The sequence below is a fragment of the Amblyraja radiata genome, chromosome 8, assembly GCF_010909765.2.
Source record: "Amblyraja radiata isolate CabotCenter1 chromosome 8, sAmbRad1.1.pri, whole genome shotgun sequence".
Lineage (NCBI taxonomy): Eukaryota > Metazoa > Chordata > Chondrichthyes > Rajiformes > Rajidae > Amblyraja > Amblyraja radiata.
The window spans coordinates 22,450,373-22,462,798 of NC_045963.1; the positions used below are offsets into that span (position 1 = coordinate 22,450,373).

Below are 12,426 nucleotides of genomic sequence, written 5' to 3' on the forward strand. Positions count from 1 at the left end.
TCCCCATGCACTAGCACTATCCTATACATCAGGGGCAATTTACAATTTTTTTTACTGAAGTCAATTGATGTCTTTGGAGTGTGGGAGGACACCGGAGCACCCCGGGTATATCCACGTGGTCATGGGGAGAACGTACAAATTCTATACAGACAGCAACCATAGTCAGGATTGAACCGGGGTGTCTGGCATTGTAAAGGGCTGTCTCACTTGGGCGACCTAATTGGCGAGTTTAGAAGAGTTTAGTAGAGTTGAAGAAATGTCATGTTGAAGACCTCCTTTGACTATGTTGAAGACTAGCTTCGACTAGCTACGACTAACTTTGGGAAAATTGGACACCGAATAGTGGAGAGTGAAGTCGACCTCCTTTGATCTCCCTTCGACTATGATGAAGACTATCTACAACTACCTTCAACTACCCTAATTACCTACGACTAACATACCGACCTACTACGACTAAACCTACGAGTAAAAAAAATATCAATTTTTTCCATGGCGACCTTTTTTTACTCGCGGGCTTTTGTCAACATGTTGAAAAATATGCCACGACCTAGCTGAGGCCTCGAGTACACGGGGACTACTCTCGAGCATGAAGGAGAGTTACAAAGACCTCCCACGACCTCGTGTCGACCATGCTGCGAGCATGAGTCGAGGGCAAACTCGTCAGAACTCGCGGATTAGGTCGCCCAAGTGCAACAGCCCCTTAAGGCAGCAACTCTACTGCTGCGACACCATGTCGTCCTGAAAGATTACCACATTAAAAATATATACCTCACTTACTTCATCAGTCAAGGTCTATGATCCTAATCACACTACAAATGTTTGTCACCCCTGGCAGAATGCAAATATGAGGGAACCCTGCCTTTGGACTCAGTGCCAAGTCAAGTGGCAGAGCAGGAGGTCAGGTCTGCATTGCAATGCACAAGAACATAAGCAAATAACAGCTGAGCCGCTGGCCGTTATCCTTTCAGAGTGGATATTATTTCTTCATCTTTGATGAGTTTAAATCTACTGATTTTATTCTGACTTTGTACAATACCTGCGGCCAAAGGTCCAGGGGGAGGTGCAGCTCTTCGTCTACGTTTGATATCTCCTGTGCACAGAGATCCAAAATGAGCGCTTGTTTGTCTGCAAGTAATTATTAAAGAAAGTTATTAGCTGGGACAAAACACTGCTGCCTGTCTCCATATAAACACAAAACCTGCATGATCTAACCCTGAATCAAAACACCCACAATGAAGATGTAGCTGCATAATAAAGCTACCAATCTTGTTTATATCAAAACATAATTATGCTTTTGGACAACTGCTCAGCAGCCAAACTGCATCATAAATTGTTACCAGAATGAATAATATAAAAGGAATGCTTTTTAATTTTCAAAACTGGCAATCTTTCCAGCTTCACATAAAATCAGGCCGCCCTGCTTTGACAAGCAAATGCTGGAGATTAATTATCTACAGGGATTACAATACAGTTGCTGAGATTTCAATTGGCCACTAATACTTCACTGTCAGCATTGCATTCATTAATGCACAAACGGGCAAATACTGAAATGAATCTTTTAGATAGACCTCCAATTGAACCTGAAGACCCCATGAGCACCCAAGGTACAGGCTTAGCTGAGAGCTTTGCTTCAGTAATTTTGTAAAGAATTGATTATCTGTTACACTGCATTGAGATATCTACACTATTGATCACAGAGATTAAGGTACTCAGGCATCTTTTATTTTCTCATAGAAAGACATGCTATACTTGCAACAAATAGCACTAAGTAAGGACTAGTTTGTTATTGTTGTCACTCTTCATGTAGAACATACCAGTTACTTTTTAATTTAAAATCAATGACAGTCTGAAAGGCAGCCCTGTTCCATCAGCATAAATGAACCATTCGTCTTTCCAAGGAGTACCACTTTGATCATCAACCAAGGTGAGAGCAAAATATATATATTTTAATAACAAGAAATGTTTCAAAATCACGTACATCAAAAGTTATCTTCTGATTAAAAGGGAGCTGGAAACAAAGCACTTCAGATAAGAAAAGTAAAGCATATGTGACTATGACTTTTGGTCACAAATAAATGTCAGTAAATATATTTTTTAAACAGCTGGATATGAATCATTTTGAAGATGCACACATATTTTATACATACATATCTTGAAGAATATTTACCATCAATCACCAAGCCAGTCAGATGAATTTAAATTTCATTTACAGCAAAGCTAATAGAAAATTGCTTCATATTTTTTCAATAATTTATTTACCTGTCTTTAATTTAGTATTTAACAAGTCCTCATCATCCGAGCATATATAATTATAACAATTAACTCTGAATATAAAAAAATATCACTAGAATTCTGGTTTAAAACTTATTTTTCACCTAATTTAGAAATTGCAGAAAGTGAAACCAATGGGTTTAAAAAAAGAGTAAAATATAATAAATACATTTACTTGTAACAATGGAAGATTATAGATTTTCAGGATCTCATTTACATTAACATATTTTAATTCAAGCAAGACATCTTTAAGTATGCTGAATAAGTATATTTCTCTCACTGAAAATGTTTTTTATGGAATGACAAAGGGTACGAGTAGTCCCTTGAGAGTTCAATTATTTAATATGCACACTCACAGTATGCAAGAGATTCAATAATTGTGAAAAAGGAGCACTATATTAAGTCATATATGATTATAATTAGTTAATAATATCACTATTAAGTCCAGTCCTTGAATTTGACAGCCAGTGAAAAGATCTAAAAATCTGCCTTTTTAAAATCGGGCATCCGATGCCTGTCTCCTTTTATCAATGATGTATATTTCATCATTCTTTGCCAAAATCTACACTTTCAATATTTATCATTTGACTCCAACAATTGCTGATGCTGTGCATGGTGATTGAGAAAGGTCTGTTTCAGGCAGTCAGTGGAGGGGAGGCGAGTGTAATTGACTGCCAGTGGCCTATTTAACGTGAGCCCCCTTCCCTCATAAGGGAAGGCGAGGAAAAAATTATTGGATGGAGCTATTTTATTCAGAGGATTATTATGCTCTTGGCTGAATGTGCCTTTGTGGCTCAGTAGCACAGCTATCCTACTGACCCTACTCTCCCACTCCTCCTCCATAACCCTGCAGATTTTCCTTCTCTTCAAATATTTATCCAATTTCCTTTTTTGAAATCATGACAGGTTCTGTTTCCACTATCTTTTCAGGTGGTATATTCCTATGTGAGTAACCGGAGGCCTGGACTGATGACCCAGTGAGTTGAGTTCAAATCCTTCCATGGCATGTGGGGAATTTAAATACAAGAGATTAAATAAAATCTGAATTTAAAACAAAACTTGTGTCAGTGGTAGTGACTGTGACAACTACTAGATTGTTGTAAAAAGCCATTGAGTTCATTCATGCCCTTCTGGGAAGAAAATCATCTACCGTTTTCAAAAAACTAACTACTAAAGGAACTCAGTGGGTCAAACAGCATTGGGGTAGGCATCGAGATATTGTATATTTTAGGACGAGACCCTGCATCAGGATTGAGAGTGTTGAGGACAGATAGAATTATAAAGTGTTGAGGGGAAGGGGCGAGTTAGGAGCTGGTGGGTGATAGGTGGAGGATGATGGGCTGTTGGAGCCATACAAGGGGAGGGGAAACCCACTTGATGGGAGTGATAGAGGCTAGAAGGTGATACGTGGAGATTACAGAGAACTGCAGACCCAGGAATCTGATAAGGAAGCTGATAAGTAGAAGCCAGATAAGGGAGAGATGATGGGTAGGTGGAACCAGAGGGAGAGGAGAATAGGAGACCCAGTGGTGGGTAGTTGGAAGTAGGTGGGAAGAGCGGAAAGAAACAGACAGGAACTAGGTGGGATGGGCGGGGAGCTTGTTGGAAAGGAGGAGGTTGAGAGAACCTTGGTGGGTCAAAGAGAAACAGAAAGGGACACAGAATCCACAGTCTTTTGTATCTCCATCAATTATACTTCCCAGCTTGAGCCCCTAATATTGTGCTAGATAACTAATTGCTCCTCGGTTCAGCGACAATTTGCAATGGGCCACATGTACTGTTTCGCTAGAGGAGTCTACACCACATAACAAATAACTGTTGTTTCTGATTCCCTGTATATTCATCTTAAATTTATGCCCTCTGATTATAAACGGTCTCTCCCTGTTTAGTCCATCAAAACTGTCCATAACTTTCAGCACCTTTTATGTGAGAAATCCACACTATTTTTTCAGATCTCTTCACATAAATGAGGTTCCTCATCCTTGCATAATTCTGGGAAATCCCTTTTGCACTTTCTTGATCTGCCTCTGAAAGTTTGTTGCTCACAACTGATCATAAATCTAGAGACCACCAGTCACATCTGCCCGTCCCCACATCTTTTCACAGAGACCACTCTCTCCACAATGCCTTGGTTCGCTCATCCTTTACCACCCAACCCGTTCCCTCAGATATTTTTCTCTGCAATTGCTACCTGTCCCTACACTTCCACCCCAGAACCCTAGCAGCCCTTCCTGGTGAGGTGGAGATTCACATCTATCTCTTCCAAACTCGACTTTGCATTCGGTGCCTCCGAAGTGACTTCCTTTACATCAGCGAGCCCAAGCATAGACTTGGCAACTGTTTCCCCAAACTCTTGCGCTCTGTCCACTAAGGCCCACTGGAGCTCCTGGTTGGTAACCATTTTAGCTTCCCTTCCCATTCCTTTACTGTCCTGGGACTCCTCTGCGTGTGGCCACACACAAACTGGAGGAATAGCGCTCTGCATTCTGCTTGGGTAGCTCACACGTTTCCCCCTCCTACTCCATCAGTCCGAAGAAAGGTTCCAACCTGAAACCTGGTCTGTCCTTTCCCTCCATAGATGTTGCCTGATCCATTGAGTTCTTCCAGCATTTTGTAATTTGCTCATAGCTCTAGATAACCCGGGAATAGTGTTTTCTAAAAGTTGTAAATGACATTCTTGCCAAGGGCCATTTACTTTTTGACAGGTTTCTCAAGTTGCTTGTCACCTTCCACATAACTCCTCCTGGTCGCTTTATTACTTTTAAAATCCTAACAGTTTATATTTCTTTCACTTATTCATTCAATAAAAGTATCACATCACACTTCACTGCATAAAAGTTAATCTGATATGGATGCAAATATTATTACGATGCATTATAGCGTGAAATTTGTGAATAGCTTAAATCATTATTAAGGAGAATTCCTGGATTTGACTGAGAAAGGTGTTAAATACAACTTTAATGTGGATACGTTTGGGATGTTGATATTAAACTACCCAAGTGAAAGGATCCTGAAACTGCCATCAGCTTCATGGAGGATGAGAGCAACAGTCTTTACTAATACAGAATTCAGGCTATTACTTCCAATAAACACTAAAGTGTCCGCTTATCTCAAGTTTTACAGGGGAATTTCTAGAAAATGTCAAGCTAAGCCATAAGCTAAACATTTGCACTATCATGGTCTGGTTTACTTAGAATAATTGATAATTTATTGTATGTTTATATCTTTGTTGTGTTATATCTAATATGACTGTAAAGCTGCAAAAAGTAAGAGTTTTATTGTTCCAGTTCATATCTGGTAGATTTGACAAATAAACATGAATCTTGAATATCTCATGAGAGATGATATCAAAAATAGTTATTGACCTTATGTACTTGTGAAAATAAGGCCAGACATTAATCAACTGCAACATGTTTGTAGCATTTTCCCTATTAAACATTATTATTATTTCTTCACCAGTATGATGAATTTTAACAATTTCATTACTTGCTATCGTCAAGAGATGAAGCCAGTAACATTTTTCAGAGTAAAAGTAACTTTGACATTTCAAGCAATCTAATAACACCCTTGGTACACTTGCAGCTTCAAGGGCTACTTAGGCTCACAAAGCCAACGTTGCAGCATATCTAAATACTAACTATTATTTAACGAAAGCAATAACTCAAAAAATAGTTCTTCAAACAATAATGAACTACAGTAGTTCTTCAAATGTCTTCATCAGTTACAGCCACATTTAGTTCAACCTTCAAAGTACTTACATTTACAATTTCACCCTTCATGACACTGAAATGTGCTAGAGTGCCCCATAGCCAACGTATTCCTCACAAAAAAAAAATCATAGTGCATGATGTCATTCATTTGTCAACTTCATACTAGATATTCATAGTAATTTGCTGTTAAGCATTTTTATGTGTTGTCGGCAAAGTCCCCGACAATTGATTTCGGAGCACAACTTTATTGATAGATGTTTTTATCTATAGATGAGTGGCATCAATTGTTAGGGGAATAATTGGGGAATAGGGAAATCAGTGTTGGTTCTGAGATGGGCGCAGTTTTATGACCCTGACATCTGTGTTGGATTCAGGGTCAGTTCAGGTGGTGAATATTTAAAAGATGAATAATGATAGGAGGATTGGCACTTCGACAGACTCTGAGGACTGATACTTGGACACACATTCTGGACATTTCTTGTGAGGGCATAGGAGAAATGGACGACCTGGAAAACTTTGTATGCTTCCATGACAAATCAACAGATCAAGATGATGAAATGATGTTATGCTGTAACTCTAGTGATTGTGACGAGAGATCATGCAACAGTATTTGGTTTGTTCACACCTCAAGGCTGGTGTGTGCCTATTGATGTAAAAATCTATGATCGGATGGATACAAAAATACTAGTTCAGAGTAGGAAACACAAGGACTGCAGATTCTGAAATCCATCATAGAGTACAAAGTGCTGGAATAAATCAGTGGGTCAGGGAGCATCTCTGGAGGATATGGATAGGTGATGTTTCAAGTCAGGTCCCTTCTTCAGATCCATCTTCAGATATCTTGCAATCTGAAGAAGGGTCCTGACTTGAAACATCGCCTATCCTTGTCCTCCAGACATGTTGTCTGACTCAATGAGTTACTCCAGCTCTTTGTATTCTCCCCAAGCTCAGAGTCAGAGTCGGTTGCTCACTCCTTTAAGGTATTCTGTCATTTAATAAGATGATGGCTGATCTGAACAGGGCTCTCGCTTAACTTTTTTTCCCTGTTGCCAGCCGGGCAACCTTCGCAGCTTTTTAGGTTGCCAAATGATAGTTTAGGTGGTCATTTAAGATGGCTTGCATGACGCGTGCGATAATGTGCTCGGACAAAGTGCGTAGTTTACCAGTCGGAATTATGCTCAATGAAGCATTCACATATTATTTCTGCTTTAAATAAAGTAACAAACTAAACATATTCACCAATCAAGACATGATATATACCACAATGACATGCAGCAAAATTATAATACAGTATCTCAACTCTTTTTACACATTGCAATTAATGCAATTTCTATTATTTCTTTCCACTTCCAAACAAAAATGTGGTTGGATTATTCAGCGTATGATCAACTTGTGTCAATAAATCCTGGATCATGATAACATATATGCTTAACCATGCACACTACAGATTGATGCAAGCATGTTTTCTGTGAAGGACCGAAAATTATCATGACATGGCCATAGCATGGGTCGTTATTGCTATTGGTACAGAAACACTCTCGCTTCCCACATAATTTATCCACAACAAAATATACAGGTTGCAAGGAATTTTCTAAAAGCATTTTATGATAATAGCTGTTAAAACTGACTATACCCATCTGACAGGTTAAACATTACACTAACTAACAAGAGATGGCCAAAGGACATAAATGCAGCAAATGTTCTTTTGGTAATATATTTAAAGGTTTCAAGACGCCACATTACCGGACATTCAGATTAGATGTATGTGTTGTGAACAGCAATGAAGATACCCAGTTTGTAAGCAACAAATTAAAAAAAAATTGTTGATAACCGCTTTTTCCATCATTCCCACTTCAGAATTAACGTTAAAATTTCAACTGAAATATCTCCTGACCAAATTTGTGATGTATATGACTGACTGTAGAAGTAAAACCTGGATAAATCCAACGTATAGTTGTGAATGTTGCTCATTAAATAACTACAGTACTGATACTCCATATTAAGAGCATTGATTTGCCGTTAAAATGAATTCTGTAATAACGTGTCAATGGTAGCAGTGACAATCGAACTCTGCGGTTTTAATGTTTCACGTGTTCACAATTTAATTAATCCATCTTTATGGATTAAAACAAATAATAACATTGGGAATTAAAACATATTTGATTGCATTCCGTTATCAAACATAGTCAATGTTCGCTCTGAAGACACTTCCAGCACAATAGGGTCGGGAGGGGGGAGGGAAGTGAATCAGTGCAGGATGGATAGATGGCGGTGGGGGGGTGGGGTTGAGAAGGCAATCGGTGCTGAATGGATGGATTGAGGCAACGGAATTAGTGCGTGTTGGTTGGTCCGGTAGGCGGCGCGACTCTCGTCTGCAGCGGCCTCTGCAGTCCGTCTGCGTTTTTATTATTTTATGTCTATGTTTTAATGTAGTTTTTGTTATTTTTGTTGGGGTATGTGTGTGGGGGGGTGGGGGTGGTGTGGGGGGGTTGGGGGTAACTTTTAAATCTCTCCCTGCACGGGAGACCCGACCTTTTCTTTGTCGGGTCTCCGTTGTCGTTGGGGCTGCAACGAGGAGCGGCCTCCAACAGGAAGACCGGGGGCTCCAGTGCCGACACTCACCTCACCGTCGCGGAGCTGGCCGAGTCCAGAGTGGGTGGAGCTGTGGTGGACGCTGCTGCGACCCGACCCCCGGAGATTCGGTGGCTGCAACTGCGGGTTTGGCGGACGGTAACACCGGGAGCCCGCGGGTCCCTGGAGGGAGACCGCTTTTCAGGGCTTCCGCAACGGCGACTTCTCCCGCCCGGAAGAGCTCCTGGAGCGGGGCCTACATCACCGCCCCGCGCGGCTTGGAATGGTTGCGGGCTACGAGCGCGCGCCGGGGGCTCTAACATCAAGAACCCGGTGTGCGGCCTTGCATCACCCGGCGTGGCTTAAATGGCCACGGGACAATTCGCCATCGCCCGCCGGGTGCTTTGACTTTGACTCTGACATCGGGGGGGGGGGAGTGCAGTGGAGAGATAAGCTTTTTTGGCCTTCCATCACAGCAATGTGATGGATGTTTATGTAAAATATGTTGTGTCTTGGGTCTATTTGTTTGTAATGTATGGCTGCAGAAACGGCATTTCGTTTGGACCTCAAGGGGTCCAAATGACAATAAATTGAATTGAATTGAAAAAAGAGTAGGTAAAATTGTGAGGGGAGAGCGCGGGGGATGACAGTGGGGTTGAATGGGGGGGGGATCTGTGCAGGATGGATGGGGGGAGCAGTGCAGGGTGAAGGGGAGGAGCAGTGCAGGATGGATGGGAAGGGGGGTCAGTACAGGATGAATTGGGGGACCAATGTAGGATTGATGGGGAGTGGCAGGAGAATCATTGCGAGGTGGATAGGGAGATCAGTGCAGGATGATTAGATGGGGGAGGGGGGGGGAGTAGATGAGGAGGGGAGCACACGGAATGTCAGTGAGGACTGAATAGAGGCAGGAATGGGGATCAGTGAGGGATGGAGAGGAGGGGTCTCAGGATAACGGGGGTGGAGGGGGGCGTACAAGAGAGAGAGAGAGAGAGAGAGAGAGAGAGAGAGGAAGGGGCAGAGGAGGTGGGAAGGAAGGTCAGCGCTCCTCGGACAACACCGGAATCATCGCTGCCTTGGCCGTCCCTATCAGGCACGGAAAAAGCAATCAAAATATGGAGGGGACCGGGGGACACAATATCTTGGCGGCCGCCCGCGCATGCGCACACTCACACACACACGCGAGCCTTCGGAGGCCCTGTGAACGGTAATTTCAACTCAATCCAGCGCTAAATGCAGCTCAACTCTGCATTAGTCATGCCTGGACTGATGACATATATCCTGTAAATCCAGGCAGGGCTGAAGGTTAACCTGGCGGGACAGGCAGAGTTGAGCTGGGTTTAGCGCTGCTTCTCTGCGCTGGCTGTGGGCACCGCTCCCGTCTGACTCCCGACGTCTCTGGCCACCCTCGGGCGTGGGGGGGGGGGGGCTCTCGGGTGGGGTCCTCTCAAAACGGGGGGGACGTGTCCGCCCTGGCCCCCCCCCCGGTATTTCCGCCCCTGGTCCCTGTCCATCGCCAAGTGCTGCCGTCAAAGGGGGAGGCAGTTGGGATCTCCTCCCCACCACCTCCGCCAACCACCAGGAAGGTGCGGGGCCGAGCGGTGCAGACGCTTCAGACGGCGGAAGGAGGCCTCCCTGCCTCCCTCCTCCCGGCCTCGGCATGCGGGAGAGTTTGTTTTGAAAGCGCTGTTGGCGGAGTGGCAGGCAGCGGTCGCTATCAGGCCGGGAGGAGGAGGAGATGGAGCCACCGCCGCCGTCGCCGCTTCTGCTGTTGTTCGGGGCCCGTCATTCGCTCCGACCCTCCGTCACGCCACACTTAGCATCTTTCCCACGCATTACAGCCGTCGCCGATACAAAACGTCACGTTCCTTTTCTCCAGAGAAGCTGCCTGACCCGCTGAGTTACTCTAGTTTTTTGTGTCTATCTTCGGTATAAACCAGTATCTGCAGTGCCAAGCCGGGCAAAATGACTCAGCGTTTAGGTTGCCCTGCGGCATTTTGGGTGGTCAGTGGCACCCGGGCAACCGCTAATTTCGGGCCCTGCTGAAAGTAATCTCATCTCCACATTCCTGCCTACTTCTTCGCTCCTTTGCTGAACAAAAGTACATTTAACTCTGCCATAAAAAAAATGTGCACACGCATGAGTCACCGTAGTTGGCGCCATTTACAAAAAGCCCAAAGTCCGATAAGTGTCTTCAACCGATAAATGTAAATAAATTGAATAAGGTTGAGGCACCAGCACTAAACCCTGAAGCACATCATGAGCAGAAAAAGACCATTGCCTATTTATTAAAAAAACCATTGACTGTTTATTCTTTGTTTCCTGTTAGCAAGCCTGCTAATATGTTACCTCCTGCGCCGTAAGCTATTGTGTTCAAATGACTTATGGGCCTGTCCCACTTAGGCGACTTTTTTCGGCGACTGTCATAGTCGTAACAGCCCGCCGAAAAACCGGTGACTGGACCCCCCTACGACAATGTCTGCAACAACCTACCACCTAGTCGACGTCCAGCTACGGCAAGCTACTGACAACCGGCAACCCATTAGGACGTCCACCTACTACCACACAGGCGACAACCTACGACAACCGAAGTCAACCTACGTCCACCCGCGACAAGCTACGACCCTGTCGGCGACAACTGAAAACAATTCAGTCGCCGGTACCTGTCACCGGTTGACGTAGATAGTCGCCAATGGAATTCACCGAAGTCAGCACCAGCGACAACCTACGTCATCCTGGCAACAACCTATGACAAGCCAACTCTCGTCGACTGTCACGAAAAGGTTTGAACATTTCACAATCCAGCCTGACCAGAAAAACAATACAATTCTTTGGGCAACTGAGGAGACTATTCACGACCATACAGGCGACACCCTGGCGACCACGTGGCAACAGCCTAGTCGCCTGTATTCGCCTAAGTGGGACAGGGACATTATGGAAATCTAAGTATAGTATGTCCACTGGTTTCCCTTGATCCACAACACATTACGTCACAAATTGATATGAGAAGCGACAGCCAGTGATATATTGCTTAAAATATTGTCCCGGTTGTAATGTATAGCAATGTCAGCAAATTTGTTTTTTTTATGGGTGATATTGGTGAAAAGTAAACATTGCCATAAACATAACAAATTTATTCATTTAAGTACAAAAGAAACCTGGGATATGCTGCTGAAGATTAGTTTATCCAGAGAATTACAACTGTTGGTATATTTCTGGAAATGTAGGTGGCTGTCATTACATTTCTCTTCTTGTTTCTTGACAGAACTTTTGTTCTCCCCAGCTCACCTTTACTGCATTAAACACTTCCAGAAAATAGTCCGCAGTGAGATTTTCAACTTTACTATTCTGAAAAACTGAAAAAAAGTTCTTACTTATGCATAGAAAAAACAAATGTAATAAATCTTCTGAAATTACACTTTTTAAAGAGCTAACAGTGAAACCACATTCTTTAACCTTGCTGATATTTGTGATCTCCTGAACCTTAAATACAAACTTATGTATTCTGGAGTGCTTTACTCACTGAAGTCAGGATCATATGATATGATGTAGTGCATTGGCTAAATCTGTATCAATCCAAACGTCTGGGCTAACAATAAGAGGTCCGAGTTCAAATCCCAACATACCATGTATGGGAGCCATTCTTGCTTAAGCTAGTTACTGTTAGCATATTTTATTATTTTGTCTAGATATTTCTTGTAGAATTGTTTTGTAATGCTTGGGGGGGGGGGGGGGGGGTTGTTATTTGAATGGGCGTGACTTACATTGAACTAAGCAAAACGATAGGGAGTGGTCAGGGCAGACAGTAGCTGGCACGAGAGTGAAGATACAATTTTTAACCAGTTCAGACAGTAAGATCGGGAATTGCCATTAC

At 43.1% G+C, this 12,426-nt stretch overlaps 1 protein-coding gene across 1 annotated transcript in view; it reads right to left on the bottom strand.

Moving 5' to 3' along the window:
• gpatch2 (G-patch domain containing 2) overlaps nucleotides 1-12,426 on the bottom strand; it is a 78,267-nt gene that overhangs the window by 20,984 nt on the left and 44,857 nt on the right. Inside the window, exon 6 of the mRNA XM_033026366.1 lies at nucleotides 1,037-1,125. Coding sequence (XP_032882257.1) covers nucleotides 1,037-1,125 — 89 coding nt within the window. The remainder of the gene's footprint in view (nucleotides 1-1,036; nucleotides 1,126-12,426) is intronic.